This window comes from Pelodiscus sinensis, chromosome 1, assembly GCF_049634645.1.
Source record: "Pelodiscus sinensis isolate JC-2024 chromosome 1, ASM4963464v1, whole genome shotgun sequence".
In the NCBI taxonomy this organism is placed as follows: Eukaryota; Metazoa; Chordata; order Testudines; family Trionychidae; genus Pelodiscus; species Pelodiscus sinensis.
The window spans coordinates 61,058,050-61,084,387 of NC_134711.1; the positions used below are offsets into that span (position 1 = coordinate 61,058,050).

General features: G+C 42.5%; 1 protein-coding gene across 2 annotated transcripts in view; it reads right to left on the reverse strand.

Moving 5' to 3' along the window:
* Nucleotides 1-3,926: 3,926 nt before the first annotated feature.
* WIF1 (Wnt inhibitory factor 1) overlaps nucleotides 3,927-26,338 on the reverse strand; it is a 67,804-nt gene continuing 45,392 nt past the window's right edge. The window contains exons 4-10 of one of the 2 annotated variants that reach the window (XM_006130199.4): nucleotides 24,243-24,383; nucleotides 18,604-18,699; nucleotides 16,863-16,958; nucleotides 14,882-14,977; nucleotides 10,837-10,932; nucleotides 10,116-10,211; nucleotides 3,927-4,724 (exon numbers count right to left, since the gene is read on the reverse strand). In XM_006130199.4, the coding sequence (XP_006130261.1) occupies nucleotides 4,603-4,724; nucleotides 10,116-10,211; nucleotides 10,837-10,932; nucleotides 14,882-14,977; nucleotides 16,863-16,958; nucleotides 18,604-18,699; nucleotides 24,243-24,383 (743 nt within the window). In that variant the 3' untranslated portion in view covers nucleotides 3,927-4,602. The remainder of the gene's footprint in view (nucleotides 4,725-10,115; nucleotides 10,212-10,836; nucleotides 10,933-14,881; nucleotides 14,978-16,862; nucleotides 16,959-18,603; nucleotides 18,700-24,242; nucleotides 24,384-26,338) is intronic. The other variant, XM_014577093.3, reaches the window with a different exon arrangement.

The window sequence follows — 26,338 nt, forward strand, 5'->3', positions numbered from 1 at the left end:
CGAGACTGCAGTTATTCCGGAAAAACTCTGCCACGTCCAGCGAATGCTTCCGCTTTTTCGGAACAGTTTCTGAAAAAGCGGGCGCATTCTTTTGGCATCCCTGTATTCCTCTTGGTGAGAGGAATAAGGGGTGTTCCGAAAGAGGTGTTTTTTCAAAAATTTGGCCCCGTGTAGACAGGCAAAATTTTGGAAAAGCCTCTTCCGAAAAAAAAAGAGGAAAAAGATACGTAAAATGCAGTTCACAATGTGTGTATCTTTTTCCAAAAAACCCCCTGCAGCATAGACATAGTCTTAGTCTGACCAAGAGGCTGTCTAAGATTTGTAAAGCTGATGCTGTTTGGATACCTCACTGGTGTTGATTTTAATGGCAGTTGGTATCCAAATACCTTGGGAAGTTTTGAAAAGCCATTGCTTTTCATTTTTGTTAATGTTCTATCCATCCAGTTTAAATATTTATTGAACTTGAATCATTTCTCTTTCATAGTTTGAAGGTGAGGAATATGGCAGCTAGGTCACAAACTCCTGAAATAATTAGGTGTGTGTCTCTGAGAGGAAATAATTATTCATGGTTGGGCATGCTCCAGGCTGATTTTAAATGTAAATAACTGTACTGAAGTAAGAGCCTCATCTGGTTCTATATGATTAATTTACAATTAGTTTGTATAGAGTGTCCTGGAAGGCAACTGTGCCAAAAGGCTCTGTACCCCTAAGGACCAAAGTGTTGGTCAAATCCCTGGTCAAATGGACATGTCTGTCTCCTAGCTCAATATGTTCTTGGTCAGACTCTTGATGAACAGCAGGACATAGTGGGATGAAAATACAGATGTCCTAAATATGAAGCAATTTACTGGTGGCACCTTGTAGTGACTATCTCCCATTTTTCAATTTCTTAGACTGTATTGCATTCCAAGATTTTGGAGTGGAGACATAAAGGTGTAAAGTTCCAAGAAATCAGTAGCTTGAATCCAATATCATTGTTATAAGTGCACAGAGTTGCATTTTTGGCAATGCTACCCAACTACAAATCTTTCCCAAATGTTACTAAAATATCAGTCCCTTTTTTTGAATTTATGACTTAATTAATCCAGTTCTTCAGGGGTTTTTTTAACTGATTTCTCATGGTTTCTACCCCTCACCCTCACCCCCAGATAATAGAAGAGATTTTTAATAATTAATTTTCTAAAGGTAAAATTCTTTTCATCGCCCCACTAAAATTCTTCTATGGGGATTCCAGGTGATTCAGTAGAACTACTGGTGATAGATAAGCTGCAAAGTGCCAGACGCTAAATTCAGCCAACAAATGTCAGCTATCTTTAATATTCCTTTGAGTTCCCAAAATCTCATGATTTTGATAAAACGGAAATGTATATTGATATGCACCAAATAAATCCTTCTGAAAGTTCACTGTAGCTTCAGGCAGGGATGGCAACTGAGGCGGCTGCCTCAGGTGTCAGAGAGAGAGAGAGAGAGAGTGTGTGTGTGTGTGTGTGTTTTGGGGGAGGGGGAGTGCCACTACGATCCAGAGTTTAGAAAATGATGTCTGCTGATGGTGCATATGTGCATATGGGGGAATCATTTGAGCTCCCTGCCTCAGGTGCCAAAATGTTGTGGGCCGGCCCTGGCCTCAAGGTCTTAACTTTAAGCTATTACCTTGGAAGATTGTTATAGGCTGTATGAAACAGAATATGTCAGAGACCAGCTTTGTGTTAATGTTATCAATGGTTATGATTTCTGTGGGGCTGCCGCAGAAATTTGACTTAAGATACATTCTCATAGCTAGCGTTGCGTATCTTAGTTTGACTTTCTCGTGTAGCGTAGACCTGGCCAGAGGCTAACGCAGACTGGCAGGGCAAGAGGGAGACTATGTATTGTCTGTACCTCTTCTGTACAGTGGACAACTTAAAGGAACATTTAGTTCATGAAAATCAGCAGCGTCCAGGAAGGGGATAGGTCTTCCAGCTATTCCAGAGCTGAGGCTGTAGAGGCCATAGGGAGACTTTGCCTTGCAGCAGAGTTTACAGATACATTCCTGTTCCTAGCAAAATTGCAGTTGAGGTTTTTAGACAGCAAGGGATTCCATCTGCACTGCTGCAGCTAGAAGGTGGGTTGAGGTGTGCACGCATGCCCTTGGGCTTTTAGAGGCTTGCTGTTGGCATCACAGCAGCATGTGGGGAAGTGCTTCTGCAGTGGGAGCTGGAGCACTGCATCTTTTCCTGGCAGTTCTCTGGGGGGCAGGGGGAGAGACTTTGTGTGCTCCCACACCCCCAGACCAATCAGGACTGTGAGTGGGGAAGCACGGAAGTGTCCTGGCCCTGCCCCTTCCACCTGAGGCCCCACCCCTTTTGGGGTGGCATGGAGCCACTTCAAAAATTTCTGAAGTTGCCCCCCGTCAAAAATTATTGCCCACCCCTGCATTAACTCATGAAGACCATCAATAAATGTCCCATGGGAGTGTTGCCAGTCAGAACTGCAGGATCAGGGCCCTTTGCTATAGTTTTTCCATCATGAAACAACCCCTCCTGTCTGTTAATTTTAGCCTGTAATGTACCGGCAGGCCAGCCAATGGCGGCGGGGAGGAGAAGGGGGGGCTAAGCAGGCAACTGCCCCAGGATCCAGTTATTTAAAGGGGCCTGGGGCTCCGGCTGCTGCTGTGGCAGCAGTGGTACCCAGAATCCCAAGCCCTTTAAAATTGTCACTGGAGCAGCATGCTCTGAGCAGCTCTTAGGGTTGCCTACGGAGGCGGGAGAGCTGCATGGTGCACTCCAAGCAGCATGGCGTGAGGGGGGCACTACGATCAGGTTGGTGCTGAGGCCTGGCTTCCTCTTCAGCCTGAGGCCCTCCCCTTTCGGGGAGTGTGGAGCAGGCGTGACTGTCAGCTCCCCTGTGTACCAATAGCTTTCTCAGATATTCACATGCACAGAACCAAGGTAGTCCAGAGAAGGACTGAGCCTACGTTTCATATGATTCTGTATATAGACAGCCCCAAATGACATCATTTTGTAACTATCTCACATTACAGAATCTCTGATAAGCAAGGGGCAAATAACGAAGCACCCATGTCTTCCTCACTTTATGAGCATATACATAGGTATAGTCTCTTAAAGAGATGTCATCCAGGATGGACCATTTACTCATAGTTGCCCTTTCTAAAGGAAAAACTGAGATGCAAATTAAATCTACCCAAGTGTTCGTATTCAGACCCTATGCTTGCAAGGTAAAGAACTAACTATGATATCAAAAAGCTAAAACTGTATTTGTATTTCTTTTCTAGTAGGCCAGATATTCCTTTACACCAATGCCCATTTATACTGCCAAAAAGGTGCAAAAGGGGCTTAACATTCATGAGATTCAGGTGCTATTGTTTTTATTAATGCATGGATCTTTGGGATAGGATCTCGGCCTATGCATTACGCTCTGTGTACTATGCATGCCTGTGTAGACAGGAAGGGAGAAAATCAATATTTGTTCATTGTTTTGAGTTTCAAACAAAAACACGGTCCCATTACCATCAACAAGTAGAGAGGCAAATGGCAAACAGAGTGATCTTAAGCCCACTTTGGTGAGCAGTGTTTATACTTAGTTCCTGAAAATCCATGGAGTACAATAATAGCACAGACTACCTTCAGCATGCAGTTTGAAGTGCAGGGAGACAAGGTGAACATTCTCTTAAGAGATCCTGAGAAATTCTTGTGGAATCTGCCATATGTTGCCATCTGCTTTCCACAGGCAAAAATGTGCTATAAGCGTCAGGGGTAAATACTATTGGTCAGAGACGATGCACCAATATCTGAAGAGGGGGAAATATGAGAAATTAGGAGAGTTGGGAGTGATTTCCCTGTTTTGTAAGAAGTGGGATCCAACTGCCTTAGAGCTCACATCTCTTCAACAAGTGATTAGTGAAATTATAACAGACCATACACCTGAGCTCTCAAAAAAACTAAAGCAACATTTTTATTTTATACATAACAATCAGTATAAAAAGTTTATTACATAAGAGCTGTTTTGTTTACAATATATTATATTGCTTCAAGCCAATGCAAAAAATTCATACATTATAGTTCTACTTTGTTTACAATATATTATATTGTTCAAATGACAGTGTATATTTAATATGGAGCACTGCAAAATTCTTATGACCAACAATATTGTTCGACTGATTTTTTTTTAATTAAGAAACTTTTTTGTGATACTTCTAAGTACATGATAGTAACAATGCCGTCTCTCTGGCTTTTACAATAAGGCTGCCATACCACAGAAGCACTCCACTCTAATCACAAAATCCATCCAAAGTATTTGGATATTGTTTCATTTTTGGAAAATATTTGCAGCTACATCATCAAAAAGGAAAGTTTAAAAATTACTGAAATATAGTACAAAACACTGTCCAAAGCATTGAAACAAGAAGCCTATATAATTGTGCTAAAGAAGAATTTATAAAACTTAAAAGGAATAGTAAATATCAGCTCAGTGGTTTATAATGAAGCTAATAAAATTCAGGCCAGTAATCTTAACTGTAATGAACAGCATTTTAACATTCAACACATGAAAGGTTAATGAAGGCTATGAACTTTGTGTAACATAAAACGTTTCAGATGTCTGAGTTCACCAGATATAATTGGATTCGGGTGGAACATGCCTCTCTTCAGCCTTTTTAGGTGAAGGCGTGTGCTGTCTGTGCTTGGGGCCTGGTGGCCTCAAGGCACTCATAATGCTGGCTCCATACCCTGAAAAATTGAGAAAGAAACTACAAAAGCAGACTCCTGGTTCATTGTTAACATTTCAAATTGAAACAGTTTTTCCCATGGGAATGTGGGGAATTTTAATACCCATCACAGGTCCCCACATGAAAAAATGGGTGCCATAAGACAAAGTTAATCATGAAAGGATGCTGTCTCTCTGGCTTTTACAATAAGGCTGCCATACCACAGAAGCACTCCACTACACAGATACTCAGGGCTATAATTCTGCCCTGGAGTCACACATGAACAACTCACGTTTGATGGACAGAGAGTCAAAGGCAGCCCTTGGAGATGGGCTTCAAAATGGTATTATTGGTTTGCTCGGTATAAAAATACTGCTGGAGAATGTGTGTTAATTATGTGCACGTTGTTTTCTTTTAAAGCCAAATACAATAAAACAAGAAGAGCAACAGCAAACACTCAGAAAAATAAATTAAAGATCTGAGATACTTTGTTACTGAAACTAAAAATGGGATGAAAAGTATCAGTGTTGTAACTATTCAGTTACATTTTCATTTACAAACCTACTTACAAAACCTCAAGGGAACTTAGGGTATGTCTACACTACCACCCTAGTTCGAACTAGGGTGGTAATGTAGGCAACCGGAGTTGCAAATGAAGCCCGGGATTTGAATTACCCAGGCTTCATTTTCATCTTGCCGGGCGCCGCCATTTTTAAATGTCCGCTAGTGCGGACTCCGTGCCGCGCGGCTACACGCGGCACGGACTAGGTAGTTCGGAATAGGAAGCCTAGTCCGAACTACCTAGTCCGTGCCACGCGGCTGCACTAGCGGACATTTAAAAATGGCAGCGCCCGGCAAGATGAAAATGAAGCCTGGGTAATTCAAATCCCGGGCTTCATTTGCAACTCCGGTTGCCTACATTACCACCCTAGTTCGAACTAGGGTGGTAGTGTAGACATACCCTCAGAAATTACATTTCAGGGTTGCTTATTTTTTTACCATTCCTCTTTAAGAATACTGATAAGCAATTCATTCCAGCTGAGCATGAAACTTTTAAATCAGTTGTACCAAAATTTTCCTGTTCTGACTAGGGATGTCAACGCGTAGACAACTACATGATTAACTGATAAGCCTGGGCTTATCGATTAATCTTGTGGACCACACACACCTTCCCTGCCCTTGCTGCCTCTGTATCAGAGGCAGACCCACCTCCCCCCCGTGCTACTGCTTCTATCAGAGGCAGCAGCATGTGTGGAGATTGAGGGGGAAGCATGTCCATGGTGGACTAGGCTCCATGAGGACAGAAACTGCTCCACAGCAACAGCTCCTGTCCATGGGGGCGGGTCTGAGCTCCCTGCAGATAGAGGCTGCTTTGGCATCTCACAGAGCAGCCTCTGTCTGTGACGAGCTTGGTCTGCCGCAGAGAGAGGCTGCTCCATGACAACAGCCCCTGTCTGTGGGGGGTCCAAACTCTCCGCCGGCCCGGTGCTGCTGCCACAGAGCAGCCTCTGTCCGTGTCAGAGCTCGGACTCCCCCCATGGAGAGGGGTTGCTGCTGCGGAGCAGCCTTTGTCTGCATCGGGACCAGGCTCACTGCAGACAGAGGCTGCTGCAATCCTGCACTGCTGCCTCTACATCAGAGGCACCGGCGCAGGGTGACAGGTAGAACTGACCTGTGTGGGGAGCTGTTTTTTAAAACTGGATCCCGTTGCGGACCGGCTCCTGCCTGCTATCCTGCGCTGCTGCCTCTGATAGACAGGCAGCACCATGCGGTGGCAGGCGGCCCTCTGGGAGTGGGGCCGGGGCTCACTGGCTGCTGGCCCTGCCTCCAGGGACCATGGAATAGTTGTGTAACTGCTAAAATTGCATGTGGTTACATGACTATTCAGTTACACGTTATCTAACATCCCTAGTCCTGACCCTGCCCTCTCTTACCAGTAATGGCATCTCTCCAGGTCCCTACTCTCCATTATAGCACAATTGGTTCTGCAGAAGATCCCGAGCTGAAGGTATAGCTGGGTGCTGAACTGGGAAGGAGGGAAGTGGAGCCAAAGGTGGAGCTGGCCCCAGGGGCAGAGTGGGAATAAGGGGTGAGCTGGGCTGGGGAAAGAGCTGGGTTGGAGGCAGAAAGAGGCTGGGTATTGCTCTCTCTTTCTGCCCTGCATGGGGGCTGGCCTGGGCCCTGTCATGCACCACCCCAAATGTTCCTCATTGCCTCCTCAGGGGTGTGCCCCACATCTTGGGGACCGCTGTTTTAAGATATGGGGATTAGTTTAGTCTTTGTTTTATAGCCATTGTGTTTCACAGCCAATGAAGTTGTCCCTAGAGTAGCTACTTTTTTTTTAATTAAATGCGGGTCCGACTGAGCGATAATTGGTTTTATCTACAGAGTAAAACGAACTCTAGTACAAAGGGCCCGATGCACAACTTCAACAAGTTCTATTTAGGTGCTAATAAAAGGTGAATTTTTAGCCAAGGAGCCTGACACTGTTATTGCAAAAGACGTTTTGCCTCATTTTTTGAGGAGTAACATTAGTTCAAACCAAGGGGTTTCGTTCGAACTAACGCGTTCTGGAGCGCACTTTCAGTTTCAAACAGCTGTTGATCCGAGTAACGTGCCGGCGAGACCATGCTAATGAAGTGTGGGATATTTAAATCCCCGCTTCACTGACTATTTCAAATGCCTATATTCGCATCCCTAGTTCGAACTAGGGTGCAAGTGTAGACATACCCTAACTAAGAACTACAGTAAACTTCCGATAATCCGGCACCTTTAGGACCCAGGGGGTGCCGGATTATCAGATATGCCAGACTATCGGAAGAGGGGGCTATGAGAGGTTTGGGGTGGGATTGGGGGGGATGCCACCCCAGAACCTCATAGCCCCCTCTTCCGATAGTCCGGCTCTGCCCCAGGCATCCCTGATTCAGCCGCTGCTGGTCAGTTTCAGCAGCGGCTGAATCAGGGACACCTGCGGCAGAGTAGCTGGGGTGCTGCTGGGTTGGTCCGGTAGTGCTGCCTCTTGGCGCTGCGAGACCAACCTGGCAGCACCCCAGCTGCTCTTGGGGACGCCTGGGACACAGCAGCTGGAGTGCTGCCGGGTTGATCCTGCAGCGCCGAGGGGCGGCGCTATGGGACCAACCTGGGAGCACCCCAGCTGCTCTGCCCCAGGCGTCCCCAATTCAGCCGCTGGTGAAACTGACGAGCAGCTGAATCGGGGAAGCCGGGGGCAGAGCAGCCGGGGTGCTGTTGGGTTGGTCCCGTAACGCTGCCCCTCGGGTCTGCGGGACCAACCCGGCAGCACCCTAGCTGCTCTGCCCCCAGCTTCCCCGATTCAGCTGCTCGTCAGTTTCAGCAGCGGCTGAATCAGGGAAGCTGGGTGCAGAGCAGCTCCAATTGTCCAGCTGCTCGGAGCAGTTCCGGGTTCCCGATGGTGCCGGATCATCAGGAGTGCCGGAGCATTGGATGCCGGACCAATGGAGTGTTACTGTATAGGACTATAGCCAATCTTTAGACTAGGATATTTATTAATAAGGGCTTCAAAGCCCTTGGAGCAGATACTAACATGCAAATACAGAATCCTTGTACCGTTGCATACATGCTACATATTTTGTGCTTCTCTGGGGACAGTAAAATGTACATGTACTCACAATGAAACAATATTATTTTCTAGCTGCTTGCTTAACTTTACAGATGTCACAAAAAGATGGCATTAAAATTTATATTGATTACCAGATACTTGATTTTTAGCTTTTCTGTATCTGCTGCCTATCTTAAAGGATTTGTTCTTTCATCACTGAATGGCAGTTAGGCAAAGACATATACAATCCAGTCTCTTCTCAACTGAGTCCCAAAACCTTAATTTTAAATCATAACCCATTCCTGTCAGAGAGTATGTGTTTGCTTTATAAAAAACATCCATATTTGTTCTCTGATAAATGTGAACATGCTCACCTTTCTATATCCAATAGACCAAAGCCATTAACATGATTTAAAATGATCTTAGTTCAGTTTATATACTATCATGCAGGTTCATGTTTCATGGATTTATTAAGCATGTAGCATTTAAAATATATTGCTCTGAATTTTCTTTTTTGCTATATAATAAACTGGAGCAGTTTATACTGGTAACTAATATGCTATTTTTTCCACTGCTACTTTTCATATTAACTAGGTTATATCAAAAAGCTTTCAATACTTTGATTTGTTGTATTTATATTTTTCAGTAAGGCTGAATTAATATTTGTCACCTGGATCTAATTTGCTAGTTCAAGTCATTTTATAGCTTCTTGTTATTGGAAATAGAATGTATATTAAATATGGAGATCTTAAGGATCTCCACATCCCTGGTTTAACTACACTGAAGTTATCAGTTTCCTATACTATTTGACACCATTAGGTGTCAAATGGATCAGTAAGCAGATTATTCAAATTATCATTTCAATAAACGTAACATTGAAATCAATACATTTTGGAACATTTAAATCTGGTTTTAAAAAAGGTCAATTCACATACATACACTCCTAAATTTTAACTTGCTTTAACGTGGTTAAAAATTTGAGGGAAGATTTTGCAAAAATTGTATTTTTCTGAAATATTCAATAAGCTCTAAAATCCTATGTACAGGTTCTCTAGTCCAGCATACTCTGTTCCAGCAACATTTTAGTTAGCCCAATGTCTACTTACTATGGATGTTGCCAAGTTTCCCACCGTCCCATAAAGTTTATTTACAGCCACCAGTCCTGGCTCTCAATGTTCTGTGCTGTTATTTAGCTGTAATTTACCCCTAAATGTCTTCTATGAGCCCAATAAGCAGTGGAAGTGTTGGGAATGCTGTTAGACAATATTGACCTCTGGTAGTCCTGCAAATCTCTGGTTTGGCACCAGTCAGGTCCTGAGGATGCTGGACTAGAGAGGTTCAACCTCTACTACCCTTTTTATTTATAGAAACGTCTATCCAATGTTCTAAAAGCCACGTCAAAAGCAACACTGAATTCAATGGGAATTATGTTGTTAAAGAGTATAGTATATGTGCAGCAGATACAATAGGACCATGGTGTCCAATAATTTCTGAAGCAGTAGCCACTATATTGTGGCCATAGCAATAGGGCATACTTTCCATGATTTTCACTGACGTCAGTGGGGCATAAAAGTGAGGTTAATCACCTTAAAGTTGCATTGATTGTTTTATTCCTTTTTTTTTTTGTAATTAACATACAGTCCAACAAAAAGTATGTGTTGCAAATGTTTGGGATAATTATTGGTATGCCTAAATTAAAAAAAAAAAAAGGCTCATTATATAAGGGGCGGGTTTTGTTTCTAGTGATTATATAGTAGTTTTGAGCCAGCCATTTACAGATGGAAGATGATCTGTAAAAGCTACTGTATGGATTCTCAAAGATCTGTTCTTACTTACTTTTGTTGCAATGTCTTCCATGCCAGCCTTCTTTGCACTGACATTTGTTAGGTTCCACACAAGTTCCATATGATCCACAACCAGGTTCACATACAGCTGTAATTAAGTGAGAACAGAATTCAACTTCTTGACATTTCACTCAGATAAATAGATAAAGTGACATAGTTGCTTTCCCTGCTATTCTTTAGAATGTTAGTTTTGGCACAGGCCAGGCACTAGCAGTAAATCTATAATTTTCAACTGACTGTGTGCAGAATTCTGACATTAACTTGCCCTGCTACTGAAATCAGACTTTATTTAACTCCCTTGTACTGGTACAAATCAGGAGTAATTCTACTGAAGTCAATGAAATCAGTATATGAAAGGAAAATCAGGTCCATGCTATTTACATGAAAAGGTAGATTTCCAGGGCTATTCTGAAATACAAAGATATTGAAATATTACTATCCAGAAATACTTGCTTAGTGTACTTACATGTTACTGCTTTAAAGAAACTCATGCTATTAAAAGGTTTGGTAATTGTTGTTTTTTTCAAGTTTCTTTGTTTCAAACAACCCCCTTCTTTAATTAAACATACTTTAATAAATGAAGCATGTCCACAAAATAAATTAGCCTGCTTCTCTGGCAACACACACTTAGTGCCGGTGTCAAGCAACAAGATACTGTATTGCCATCACAATGATCTTATAACAAGGATTGATTGAATGGAGTTACTACTTACGCTTTGAACAAAGATCTCCCTGGTAACCTTTGGAGCACTTGCATTTATTTTTACCAGTACATTTACCTCCATTTCTACAGGGCTGTTGGCATTTGCCTAGAAATAGAAAACATGAAAACAAAAGCCTTAGTGCTCCACTTCTACAAAAATAATTATAGGGAGTGGGAGGAAGATAACTGTTTTGTGTTTGAAACACTCTCTGGATTACATTGTTAAAGAGTCTTATGGGTAAGCAGTAAATATCATAGGGGTGCATTCTCTTATAGGTAGAGAAAGTTTATATTTCCAAGTTTTATATGCACGCTTAGACAGCTTGAAAATTAGGCTAGAACTGGGCACAGTCTCTGTGTGTTCACACAGACTTTGCCTGCACTTCTAGCACTGGGATTTGGAAGAGGGCATTCAGTGTGCCTTCTACGAGTCCTGCCTACTTCTCTGTACCCTCCTAGGCCAACTGCTGCACATTGTCACTGTGTCATTGTGCCGTTAACTGCAAGTCATATGAGCACAGGGTCCAGGTAGCTGGCTACCTGGTACAAACAGAAGAAACTGGGGAGCTCAAGACTTGAATAAATGTAATTAAGTAATAAACAGGCTACCTGAGCTTGTCAATTTGCAATCAGAGCCCAGTGTGGTCTGTTCACTTTGTAGAATTTGCTGTAGGCTCCATTCCATGCTGCAATTTACTGCTTTGGAAACTAAGTTATCATTTAAAAACCTGTTTCTGGTTTTCACGGTTGTGGAAAAAAGTTTGAAAACGTGACCTGAATATAATCAATGCAGTAACATCTACCTGACTTCTGCAGACAGCCTGAAACTTGAATTAAAATAGCCATAAAGACAGGCCACCCTAGCTTTTAACTTGTGTTAGCTACTTGAGTAGCCTAGCTTGCACTTGTGCTGCTGAGCCAAGTTAAAAACTGAGTTGCCATGTCTTCATTGCTATTTTAACTTTAGCTGGCAAACGTGGGTTAGATAAGCCAATTTAAGAACACACCATTTTTTTGCAGTGTAGACATAGCTGCAGATTAATTGGGGGCTAACGTATCTTCCTAGAATAGAACAAAAGCTAAATGCTATGCACATGTTTATTAGTGAATATTTGTTAGTGAAACTAAGATTGGACAATAGAAAAAGGAACAGCTCAGCTGGTGCAAGGAAGAGAAGGAATAAAGAAAAATACTATATGCCAGTCTCAAACTGAAGCAGTAATTAGAGGCAATGTATAACCACAGCAAGAAGAAACCCGGAGGACTTGGAGAATACTTGTTAATATTGTGAATTAAGGTTAGTACATTTCCCAGGAGTTTTAGAGAGGGAGTTCACTGTTAAAGGCTCTCTCAAAATGTTCAAACAATATAAAGATTTGGTGGGGGGAAGGTCTCTCTGCAATTCTCTGAAGATGGCTTTCTGCCTAAAGCAAAGGTTTTCTTCCCCTGTTTATTCTGAAACCTCCAGGACTGAATGTAGCTGGCTCTGGATCTAAGGAAATGGAAAGAGATTTGTTTCTCTTCTGATGTTATAAGCCTTGTCTAGCATTTTTGTAGTCTCCCACTGTTGTTCACTGTGGCCAGGCTGGCAGCTGCCACCAGCATTTCAACAACCATGGCCATGATCCCAGAAAGACCTAGGCATGTGCATAACTCTACTTGCTCCTACTGAAGTCAATCAATTTTCAAGTTATTTCTTAACACATTTTCATGGGCAGCTGGTGAAAATAGGGCAGTGGGAGGTAAGCCCTGCTCCTTCCTCGGAGGGTTCACCCCCCATGGGAGCCAAGCTGCCTCTCTTCCGCCCACCCCCCATGGGGACGGGAGGAGAGGAGGGAGGGTGAACACGCACGTGTACCCCAGTCTCCCCAGCCCTGGAGCATGGGGAAGGCAGGTAGCACACATGGCCCCAGTCTCCCCAGTGCACAGGAGGCATTTTGGCGGCAGAGTGGGGCCAGGCTGGCAGTTTGGGAAGGCTGTGCCTTCCCCCGCCTATTATATCAGACACCCATGCATGTTTTGAACCTTCATTCTTTACATAGGAATTGATTTACCACCTGAATTTCCTTCTAAGTCAACAGAACCACTCCTGTGAGTAACCTGCATGTGTACATAAGTATCAACATGAGTAGGGGCCGTGTCACCTACATCAGTCCTAGGTAAGGTTAAATGACACTATGGTCCAAAGTGCCAGAGGCTGGTGTAACAATGCTAGTATTATCAGTGATCTGGATGCACTAGTGAAAGCCCACCAGAAAGCAATTAAGAGAACTGCTAGTTTTGTCATAATCTTAGAGGAGTAAGCAAGATGCACTTTTAAAACAAAACAGGAATTAAGATGGAGGAATGTTCTACTTGTGATTCGTGTTTGAAGTGCATCAAGATTTGGCTGTTCGCATTGCTATATAACTGAATACTATACTTTTAGAAAGATATCTTTTTAAGAAGTTGCCACAGCAATGGCAGATAACCAAATCTCATGTGTTCAGCCTACAAGCAAGAGGTTTCAAAATACAAAGGAGTTTAAGGTCTTATACCCATGTTAATGTTGGTTTAAATGGAATAGCCTTATTTACACGTTCTACAATATAGCTCAGTATATGATTAAAAAATACATCAACCACTGACAAAAAGTACAAACTCCTTGCATTTTGGGTCAAACTCTGATCATATTCATGTGATAAGTTCCATCAATGTCAATCTTTTCTTAAAGGAGGAAAGAAATGAGCAAGTACTAAGATGTCACAGTCAGACTTGATTTAAGTAGATGCAAATGCAGTGGAAATCAATGGAGTTATATTTGCTTACACAGCTTTGATTTGGCTCAAAGAATTAGAATGAGAGAAAAGACACTAATACCATAACTGTGTTGAAAGAACACTTGTTCATATGCTTAACAATAATAAAACCTTGATGCTTCCCACTGACTTTGATATTTAATTATAAAAAGCTGCTAGAAAACAATCTGTACAACATATAAAGATAGAAGAATGTTTTGCAGATTAATTACCCCTGCCTATCTACATATGAATATTGTGCCAAATTTAAGACTTAACACATTCGGATTCTTTTTTCTTTGCATAATAATTGACTTATTACCATCTTCTGTTGCTGAAATATTTGCAGGATGATGAACTGTTTCATGTCTGTGGGAGATACATTAATTTCCTTGTCTGTCCATTCAAAAATTATCTTACAAATATAAGGCCAAACTCTGTTTGTCTAACTAATGTGCATAATTCCAATGACGTCACTGAGATTACCTGTGTAAGGCAAGAAACATTCAGGACTGAACGCTGATATAGAGGTATACAATGCAAGAAATATAGGCTGTGTGTATATTTTCAAAACCAAAACACTGTCCCTCTACCCCAGCCTGTGAGGCTATTAAATTAATCTAATTAAAAGACCTGTGAGAAAACTCTTCTTGTGGGCTGAGCTAATGTTTGGCAGTTGGCCTCCCAGTTTTGTCCCAGGTTAGCTGCTCTCTACCTGCACCTTTATGCAGAACAGTTAGATTGATTACAGACTGAAATACCTTGAGTGTCTTTGATGCTAAACATCTGAAAACAGCAAGTCTATTGATGTTTGTGACCAGAAGTTTTCAAGCTGCCATGTCAATGTAACTTAATACTTTCAGCTGAAGCTCAATGGTTACAGTTCTTTGCCCCTTTCCCCTAGTACCAATTAATATTTCAAGCTCTGCACTCTACTTTTAGAATCTAAAAGGCTGTTTTAATCTCACATGCAGTAGTGTAAGTTACTGCAGACGTGGCACATGCATATGGTGTTGACTGAGTGCTCATGCAGTGAGGGTTGCTACTAAACCCATGGATTTGTTTAAAAAAACCAGACAGTAAGATGATCAAACAATGAATTGATACGCATCAGTGGTGAAGATCACAAACACTGGCCTGGCTCACACCCAGAGGGTCCCAGCCTGCTGTTTGAGAATCCCAGCTGTCAGTCAGCACAGAAATGTGTCACTTGATCTTCTCCCTACTGTAACCAGAATAACCTCAGTTTAAGTGAAACAATGTATAGCGGAGACTCACTGATTTCACAATGGTCTCCCTCGAATCCTGAAGGACAAATGCATTTTCCTAGATAGAAGCAGGTTCCTCCATTGAAACAGGTTGTTGTGCAGTTAGCTGAAGGACACGAAACAAAAAATTAAAATTATATGTCTAATATAAAATTATTTCTACTCTAACAACTTTTTACCGATTAGGCACTCAGCTGGGTGGTTGGAAACCCCTGTTGAAATCCCTTATCAGGCAGATGATGTTACCCTTTTTATTGATACACTGTGTAAGGTCATTATAACGAAAATATTAAATGGAATAAGTTACGTGTTTTTTAATCTGTCCAGATGCAGCAAGTTAGTGCACCAGCCTTTCATGTAAGGAATTCAAGATCCAAATCCTTATTCTTCCAATTAGCCACAAATGGAAATGAATTTTCTAGCCAGTCCCATAGTCCTTTAGCAAGCCAAGGAAGAAAATAATGGTTGTGTACATTATATATTATTAAATTGGTGTACATTAGTGTTCAAAAGTGAGTGTAAGTTGCACCTACCTTCTGCTGTCTTATACACATGTAATTTACACTACAATGAAAGTCACCGCTGAGTTTTGGCCATGTTTATTCACATCTTAACATATGCATGAGCCTTTGAAAAGGCCCAGGAATGGAGTAGCAGAGATAAAGTGACATGGTCATAACATTCTGTTAATGTTGTGATATGGAGCGTGTAGATCAGGCTCGGGCAAAATATCCTCTGTGGGCTGGCTGTGGCTCATGAAGCCACCAGATCCGGCCTGCGGCTGTAGCAGAGAGCCTCAGGCATACTCCCTGCTTGCTCCCTGCCTGCTGCTGAGAAAAGTGGCCATTTGTGGCCTTTTGGGCCTCTGTTTCACCAGCTGTGAGCCTGGGAGAGGGAGAAAGGCTTCATGTGCTGCTCCCGCCCCCAGAACAATCCCATTGGCTGATTTCCAGCCACTGGGGTGCCTGTTGTCAACAGACAACTTTCAAAGCACCCTAACCCTCCCTTCAGGCTCCTAGATGTTCAAAAACCACATGCCCTTTCCCCCCTCCCTCCCTCCCGCAGCCAGTGCAGAGCTGGGGCAGGCAGGGAGTCTGCTTGAGAAGGCTGCTGGCTGGGAGTCAAGCAGGTAAGTCTCAGCCAGAGCCTGCCTCTGGCACCCCAACCCTTTGCCCCCCTACCCCACATACCCCAAACCCTCTGCCCCCCTTGCACCCATATTTACTCCCAGATCCTGCACCCTAAGCCCTTACCCCAGGTCATAGTCCAAACCCCTGCACTCCCTCCTGTACCCCAGTCTCTTGCCCCAGATCACAACCCAAACCCTTGCACCCCAGTCTCTTGCCCCAGATCACAACCCAAACCCTTGCACCCCAGTCTCTTGCACCAACTCACAACCCCCTACTACTCTAGGTCACAGCCCAAACCCCTCCACCCCCTCCTGCACCCTAGTCCCCTTTTCCAGGTCACAACCCCCTCTTGCCCAAGTTCACAACCCAAATCCCTGCACACTAGAACCCTAACCCAGGTCACAACTGCCTCCTTCAACCATGCTCCCTCCCACACTCCACACCCTCTCTTGCACCCCCGTCCCTTACTGAAAGCTCCCTTCTGCACCCAACCCCCATCCTGGACCCCACACCTCCTCCATTAATATGGAAGAGTGTGGCCCTTGACCACTTTCCAATATCTTGGAGTGGCCTCCCCATCAAAAATTATTGCCCACTCCTGGTGTGCATAGACACAGAAAGTATCATAGGTGTACATATAAGGCTAAACAACGAAACAATATCTGAAGGGACACTATCAAATATAGTTCTCTTGTCAGGCTCCCTGCAACGCTGTACCATGCAGTCAAGGACACATTATAACCCATTACCACCACTGTGAGGAAAACAGCATGCAAGAAGGTAGGACAAGGAACACAAAAATAGCTGTAGCTGGTGGATTACAAGTTTACAACTTGAATGTTTTTTATTCTATACAGTTACCTTTATCACAGTTGATGCCATAGAATCCAGGAGGGCAGATGCACAGCCCAGGTGTGACACAGAGCCCACCATTCATGCAGCGGGATGCACACAGAGCTAATTTGCCAAGAGTGAAAGAGAACAAAATGCTGGTGTGAGGGAGAGTTGAACATGCCAAAATTTGCAACAGGATTTTAAATCTCAAACTTTAAAAAAAATCAGTAACGAGAACAAATAATCGTTTTCAGATTACACCTTTTCTCTTCTGCTGAGTATAAGAAGTCAGCTGTGTAATATAAAATAGATTAATGCAGAAAGATGTTTCCAGGGGAGCAAACAGCTTCCACAGGTCCCTAGGCAAGGTGTATGTGGGGGGTGGCTCCGTGCCCCTGAAAGGGGCAGGGCCTCAGGTGGAAGGGGTGGGGCTGGGGCAGCCAGCCCTCAGCACCACCCAGACTGTGGCGCTGTCTCCCTCAGCCCCCCAGCCTACAGAACTGCACTGAGCAGTGCTCGGAAGGTGATTTAAAGGGCCCGGGGCTCTGGCAGCTGCTGTAGTAGCAGCCATGGCGGCCGGGAGCTCTGGGCCCCTTTGAATTGCTGGGCCCTGTGGCATTGACCCCATTTGCCCTCCCCATCAGCGGGCCTGGATGTTTCATAATTCTACTTATTGATTATAGTGATTGAAATAACACTGTAAGAAACTGAAGATTGGCTTCAGTGCTAGTCCTACTTAATCAGTCAGCACTGAGGGCAAACATTGTCCTTTCCACAGGTTACTCCCAATCGGAGAACTGAAAAGAGCCAACCTGGCATTTCGCTGAAATGTTTCAATGCTGTGGGCATGAAACTGGTCAAGGGTTCAGTCCTTTGCGCCTGTGGATCTTGGAATATCTGTCAGACTCAGGGCCATCTCTGCAGTACTCCTGGCCCTTCGCATTGCCTCAAAGTTCCCACAGCAGCATGACTTTTTCAGGTGATGTTTTCTCTTACAGCCTCCCCAGCTATGGTAGCTACCCAACCCAGCCCTTGAGGAGGAACGGCAGGGAGCAGAATTTTACTTCATGGTTGGCCGGTATTAACTTACCCAAGGATGCCAGCAGGCTGAGTGAGAGAGGTCTTGTGACTGGCTTCTGAGCCCCTTTGCAAGGACCTTCCCCAGGGTTGGGAAGAAGGAGGAAGCATGTACAAAAGCTAGTGTACTCGTCATCTAATCTACAATCTCATCCCTCTCACAGCCCCCATGTGTTGTTATTAGCTCTCCTTCACTTATGGAAAGAAAAGGGAGAATCGACCCGAAACATTTTATCTTCATTGTCATTCTGCTTGAGACACAGTTATGGCATCCAAATTAGATATTTATCTTCATATAACCAATGCAAAACAACAAGAACGCTATACTGAATTTTCCAGCTAGTCTTCATTAGCAGAAGAATTCCATTTAATCTCTTGCCAGATGGATTGTTTGTGATTAAGGATCTCTTAATTGTTGATTAATTTCATGTTTAATATATCCTTTAGAGAGCAGTTATTTTTCTTTACAAGATGGCATTTTCATTAAGCAATTGATGTTTACATTAGCTCTGGGGTCATAACAATAATTTTCCTATGTTTAGATTTAATATTTACAACTATCTAGCGACATGAGAGAGCCTCCAGGAAAGGCCACTTGCGCTGTTGAGAGAGAGGTATTTCAGTGTACTGACAGCTCTTTTTCAGTAAGACGATAGTAACAAAAAACAATTGAAGGTATTTTTAAAGTTACCTTTCTCACAATGAGGCCCATAAAATCCATCCAGACATTCACAGACATGCCTTTCATTGCAGAAACCTCCATTTCTGCACCCTCCTGGGCATTCGGCTTCATGAAAATAAGAACATTGTTAATCAGACATTATGTACTTCAGTTATCACTCCATTTTCAACAACGTCAATACAGTCTAATGCCAGAAGAGCAAATATAACTGGATTTCAATCTTTGTCAAAGTGAATATCGAGATTTATTGATCAGTGCCATGACTGCTGACTGAGACGGAAGCTCAGCTAAAAATCAATCTCTTCGTTAATCTACAAATACAGGTTTCACCATATGATCAATTGCACTCTTGAAAGTATCTGTGCTAGTCATTTAGCCAGCAGTTCTCAGACTTCATTGCACTGCGATGCCCTTCTGCCAATAATAATAATTAATAATAATTAATTAAATCATTCGTACACAACCCCAGGAGAGAGGACCAGGGGTGAAAGTAATTTAAAAATCTTCTGCGTATTGGGGCCTTGGGTAGAGGCAGGGCCTTGGGTAGGAGCGGGCCTGTGGGCTGGCCTCCCCCAGCCAGCCCTTCAGTGCTGCATGGCACCTGCTGCCCATGCCTCTGGCCACAGCTATGGTCATAGCAACGGTGGCAGCTGGAAGCTTGCCAGGCCCTTTTAAATTATCAGGCCCCAGGGCAGCTGCCTCTTTTGTCCCCCCACAGTGCTGGAGGAGGCAGTGCTATTAAAGCTGTGTACAGGCATACCAGCAGCCACTTCTTACCAGTACCCTGTACCAGCCCACTCCCACCTCTGAGTCAGACTGAATCATGAGCCCATCAAAGCCTCTCTGCCCAGGGTACAGGACCAAAGCCCAAGGGCTGCAGCCTCAGGCAGGTGGCATGTAACCTGAGACCCATCCCCCAAGGCTGAAGCCCACAGACTTCTACTTCTGCCCTGGGTGGATGGAATAAGGCTTCAGCCCTGGGCCTCAGATAGCCTAAGTATGATTCCACAGTTTGAGAACAGCTGTAATAGGTAGCCAATACCTATCCTGAAGCACTGGTGCCATGTTCCTGGTTAGATATACTGCTTACTTAGCAGGCTCGACTTCAATTTTTTGGTTTGATTTAAGACATGACCTGAGGTACAGTGCATTACATTACTCTAGGGTTGGATCTGTATCCAAATTAAAGACACAATCTCCATGCTGAGTGAAGATGGGGGTGGGGGAGGGGAAGAAGTTTTCCTGCCCAATGATCCCACATTATTATTCAGCCATTAGTCATATCCCAAATCGCTATCCAACAGCATTTGACAGCAGTGGCTGGATAATGTGAGGAAGACAAATACGTTTGGGCATCATCAGCATTCTAAAAACACCATAACCCACACTAGTTGACTATTAACTGCTCCATATCCACACTGAAAAGAGGAGGGACTTTATGGAACACTCTCTCTTCCCCAAAATGAGCCCCCAGGGTAAAATGCAACTGGTCTAAAATATCCACCAGCCATGTCTATTTCTATTGGAGCAAGCCAATAGCACCTCATGATCAGTGGTACCAAGAGGAGTTACAGAGCTCTAACAGTATCAGCATAGTCATCTGATATTTCTCCATCACTAAGAGGGAATTATCTCCCAAACTCTTTACCCAACCTTGCTCTGTAACCAAAATGACAAAGTTCAAAGAGCTCTGAAGTAGACAGATAATCTGAGAATTGCCTTCCTATAACCTCCTCAATACTTTGAATCAAAATTGGAAGTTGAGCTGCTTGACAGTAACTAGCTAGATTGTTAGCTCTGAGTGAATTGTTTGCGCGTGATCATAAAACAGCTTCCTTAATTGACAATGTCATCAGCAATGGCCTCAATTCTTCTCTATTTTTGTCTTTACCATCAAACTGATGTTGAAAAGAGGTACCAACAACCACTGATGCAATCCAATTTTTTTAAAGGAAATTGAGTCCAAAGTTTAAACGTTTTAAGAGTTTGCAGATATTTTATTTTTGCTGCAAACTGTGGAATGTTTGTAAATTTAGATGCACCGACTTGCATGGGACACTTCTGCAGCCCACAGATACTAAGAACGGTAAATTCATACTACTGTAATTCTAACACCAACAATTTTAGTCAGCTGGTATGTGTAATCAAATGAAACTACACATTATCCCTTAAACAAATTTCCCTATGGAAATCATAAGAGATTGGGTAAACAGAACTACAGGCAAATATGGCAAGCTGCCCTGGGTTACATCTCGACACCTCTTTGAAGTCAATAGGGTACTATGGGTGAACCTGAGACTAGAGATAATGGAACAAATACTGCTTTAAAAAGCTCTACATGTTGTGCAAAAGTGAAGCTCTAGACTACCAGAAAAAAGTGAGTGAACTGGAACTGGAGATCAAGAAAAGGTGAAGATTGAGAGTCACTACATAAAAGGTGTAGAACTAGGAAGCAAAATGTATTACTTTAAAAGTAAAGCTATCTGATATGGTAGTAATAAGTATAGAGGAATTTTCTTTTATTTTGTTCCAGTGCTGCACTCTAGGATCCTTTCTGGAAATGTTCTTCCTTTTGTGCCCAAATGCAGAGCTGCTATTCATTACAGAAAACGCATGCTTAAATAAATGCCGTTTCAAAGAGAAAAAATGGGGAAATATTATTTTTTGTGTGGCCACCTCTTAGCCACTACAAAGCTTCCCTTTTCCACAAAATTTCTCCCTGGCTTTCCATTCTTGCTCTAGCAGGGATCCTTCCTGGCTGGCCAACAATAGCTGGAAACCAAGATGGCTAACAATGTATGAATAACAAGCTTCCTTGTTTCCTCTCTTTTTTTTTTAAATGAAAACAAAAAGTTCTACCAACCAACCTACCAGAGAAACACTCCATCTCTCCCTATAGCCAGCATAAAATGCTGTTGTGTCTATGTCCTTACATTAAGCACAAAAAAGAGAGGCTCACCCTCAGATAACTGAATCTGAGCTGAAAGATATTGGCACGATAGAACTTTTCTTGCATGCCCCTTGTGTTGGAAGACTTGGCCCTTGTCTCAGAGGCTCAGTGAGTTAAGGACCAAAATGACCTTTCAACCTCAGTCTACTAGGCCAACCTAAAGCTAAAACTGCATCTCAGCAAACTGATGATGATAATAGTAAATGATAGCACATAAAATATGGCTTGGATTAAAGCTGGATGGACTAGAGAGGGTTCCAAACTCATAGAAAGAAGTATTTCCATTTAGGTTGGAGCCTTAAAGTTTGCATAAACCAGGTCGCTACTAGGGATGTCAACATGTAGTCAACTATACGATTAACGAATAAGCCTGAACTTATTGGTTAATCTTATCCAGTACATGCATTTACACACACACCCACACACGGCTGCCTCTGTATCAGAGGCAGCATGGCAGGGCAGGAGCCAGTGCCAGGGCGAGCTAGCTTAAAAGTCAGTTCCCCCCGCACCAGCTCCGTGGTGCTGCCTGTTCCCACCCATGCTGCTGTCTCTACCAGAGGCGGGGTTGGGGGGGCAGGAGAGCCTCTGTCCATGGCGAGCCTGGGCCTGTTGCAGACAGAAGCTGGTCCCCAGCAGCAGGCCCTGTCCACAGGAGGTCCCAGCTTCCCGTGGGCAGAGGCTGCTCTGCCTCCCGGGGGAGGGGGCTACTTCTGGGAACCTGGGCCTCTTGCAGACAGAGGCTGTCTCCAGGGAAGCTGAGCAGCCTCTGTCCACAGGAAGCTGGGACCCTCTGTGGACAGGGGCTGCTGCCATCCCATGCTTCTGCCTCTGTATCGGGGCAGCAGACAGCTAGTCTATGTGGGGAGCTGGTTTTAAACTGGCTCCCCTTGCAGACCAGCTCCCGCGCTGCTGCTTCTGATACAGAGGGAGCAGCATAGGGTGGCAGGGGGCTCCCTGGAAGTGGGGCTAGAGCGCACTGGCTGCCGGCCCTGCCCCTGGGACTATCAAATAGTCAGGTAACTTATAAGATTTCATGTGGTTACATGACTATTCAATTACCCAATATCTAACATCTCTAGTCACCACTACACTTCATCCAAACTTTATTAAACTTACAGCTATTAAACTTAACAGCTTTAAACTGAATTAAAAATTAAAAGTTCTAAAATGCATTAAACACTGTTGTATTTGCCTCAAACACACACACCTCCACATGTATAAGATTTGCGTTTTTAAATCCCATTAAGCTTCCCATCTTCCTCTCTGCCTATTTCTTGCCTGTCCTCACCCACACTTTCTCTCATCTAATTGGCAGAAGTGAGACTTCAAAAGAGAAGCTGTTAAGCAATAATGGAGTTTCAAAGAATAAACAGCTTTTGCTCCTGCTGCTTGTTCTCTGAAGCCCTGCCACTACCAATTAGTTAGGAGAAAAGAGAAGTAAATGGGAGACAAGGAAAGAAGACTTAAGGGAATTAATAACATGCTGTATACAAACTGTGTTGTGTGTTAATTTGATACAACATCAAACAATATGTAATAATTGCATAATCTTGGAAGCCAATTTTTAAACACTTTCTGTAGCCTCAAAATTTGCAACTATAATTACAACAGTTGTGTCAAAAACTCTCAAAATATTAACATTGAATTCATGTTTTATAAGTGTATTTAAATTGCTTTTTCCCCAAATAACCATTTCTAAGGATGATAACACACCCCTGGGTACACTGTTGTCAACCAGCAACATGTTTTATCACATTTTTGTCAGTATAGCTTAACTGTGCACATACTGGCTGTTAAGCATAAGCCTTGGATTCATAAATGGCTCAATTCTGCTATCCTTACTCACAAAATAGTATTTTACTATGCAAATGACCCTACTGAAATAAAATGAATGACCTGCATAATAAGGTACTACTCAATGTGAGTTAGGGTGGGAGAATTTAAACTTTAATGATGTTCATTCAAATAACTTTGTGTAATTTAATAATATTAATTAAGTCTTATGACCACAGTGATGTAGGTGAGTTGTGTCATATCCATTTTATAAAAGTCTATATTGAGAAACAGAGAGGTGATAGACAGCATTTTTGAAAGTGGTCACTGACTTTGGTTATGTCAGTCTTTGGATGCCCAGTTCGGGATTTCCAGTGGTTCTAATCAACTGTAGCTCTCTCTGACTTCAAACAGAGGTGAAGGTACTCAGCACTTCTGGAAATAAGGCCAAACCTCAAGTTGGCGGCCAAAAATTGGGGGACCTCCAACTTAGCAGTCACTTTTGAAAACAATAGCTTGTATCAGTGATCTGTGGAGAGCAGGCTGGTCACATGATGCTAATTCTCCTTGTTTCCACCTGCTTAATCACGTTAATGAGAAACTTAAATCTCTGCTAATATTTGTTTTCCATGGGAGCCTTTTCTGCAGTCACACAGAGATGCTGTGTGATTATGAACGGGATGAAATGTGTCATTAAGACGATTTTTCTAGTGAGATATAGTTCAAACTATGGAAAAAGTTCAGGAACTCTTAGCTTAAATTGCCAACAAATCTGTGGCAGAGCCAGAACAACAACTTATGAATGGGGTGACTCTCACTTCAATCTGTATAATTCCAATAGTGCTGTTTTGTTTGTCTCTATTAGAAATGAAACTTGAGCAATTTAACCAACACAAGCTAATGATATCAGGTTCCCATGGCTTACCTTGCTGACATGTTTTAAAGAAGATGGCATTTTGGGGGGTTTGGAGAATTATATTGCCTTCTGAATTCATTATGATCACAGTAACTTCAAATGCCGCTACTCCATCTTGTTTTCCCAGGCAAGGAAATCCAACCTGAACAACTAAAAAGAAAAAATTATATAAATATTTAAACCTTAAAGTACTGTAACCTAACTCAAGTCTTTTAAAACCATGATTTTAAAATGGTTGTCAGTAACTCAGCCAGAGGGTAAAGGTCTATTACAGGGGTGGGTGAGGTTCTGTGGCCTTCAAAGTGTAGAAAGGCAGGTTAAATGTTCATGATGGTTCCCCCTGTGGCCTTAAGTCTCTGAGTGTAAAACATTACATCTCTGACAGCTGTTGTTTGTGAAAACTGGACAGAAATAGAAGTTGTAAACTGTGGTGTTAACACTCAGGCAAAACCACTTCTACTTGTCCCCCCCAAAGTAGTTAAAGTCTTGTAAATGCAGATGAGGGGTAACATTTTCAACAGTACTCAACTGACCTATGTGCCTGACTCACTCATTTTTCAGAAGTGACGTAGGTACAGATCCTCAAAAGTATTTAGGTGCCTAATTCCCATTGATTTAAATGGGAGCTAAGTGCCTACATACCTATGGCTAGGTCAATACTGAAGCTGCAAGCAAGTCTCCCATTCCAGGTAGACAGGCTTGCACTTGCAGGCCTTGAACTAGTGCATTTAAAGTAGAAGTGTGAACACTGCAACTCTAGGCCCCTGAGCTCAGAGTCAGGTAGGTAAGGGGGCTTGAGAACCTGAACTAGTGAACAAGCTACAACCTCCAGACTACTATTTTTAGTGCATTAGTTCTAGTTCCACTGGTGTGAGTCTGTCTCCCTGAACTGTGAGGCTCACTCTCAGCTGCAATGTAGATGTACCCTGAATTACATTTTTCAAATGGGACTTCTTCCCTTTTGAAAATTTTACCCTAGATAGTCTGTTCTTATGAACCCTGTCATTGATATTTAAATAAAGAATATTTAAATAACTTCTTTACTAAAAGCTTGCTATATGAAGTGATGGCAGGATTGCACAGTTAGTAAATAAGATAACTGATGAAAATATTCTAAAGAATAGAGACACCACTTTGACAGAACTGGAGAGTCCTAAATGTGACAGACAGCTGGAGATTTGCACACTCTTCTTGGAGAGATAATATTTTGGAACTACAAAGAGTCTTAGTGAGTAATTAAAGGCAGTAAATCTGGAGTATTTTAATGAGGAGGAAGGCCTGGTGCCCCAGAGCCTTGGAATGCAGTTCTGTGATTGTCACAACTGATCTTAAATAATCTTCAGATGAAACAATTATCTCCTCTCTTCATGACTGGCTCCTCCTTGCTCCTTTATAAATTGGATCCAGCTATCTTTGATTATTCACTCATTTCCCCTAAATTTGGTCTGAGACTTCAGAGCAAAATACTGAGCTAAGAGCTTTGTATTTTGTTTGTTTTAAATTGGCTGCCATGAACATTTTTTGCCAGTAATAGATGGGCAATTTTTATTTGTTGTGTTACTTTTATATACCATAAAGAGTCTCAAATGCAAGTTGTGTATCTAATATAAAAATACAACACGGTTTTTTACTAAAACTCATACTGCATCAGACAAATCCACCACAGACAAGTGACTGTTGACATTTTCATTATAAAATCTGCTTTTACTTTTACATTTGAGGTTGAAATCTTTAGTTTTACATTTATAGTTAAAATGCAGTGAATAATTTAAATTTTAGTGAACAGTTGCTTCTTTCAGTGCAAAGTAGAGTAAATAATGCAGTGCTTTTTTAAAACTACACTTTACACTGAAAGAAGCAATGGTATTAGGAAAAATGTCATTTAGTATTTTGTCTTAAGTAATAAGGCAAAAGATGGAATCCATTATTAATGACACATTTCCTATTGTGTTTAATGAAATCAAGATTTGATCTTAAATTACTTCAGTCTGTGGATTTAAATAAATAGATTCACAGAATTTAAGGCCAGAAGAGACTATCTAGTCTGACTTCCTGTTTATCACAGCACATTAACTTTAACTTAGTTGTTGCCTATTATTTGATTA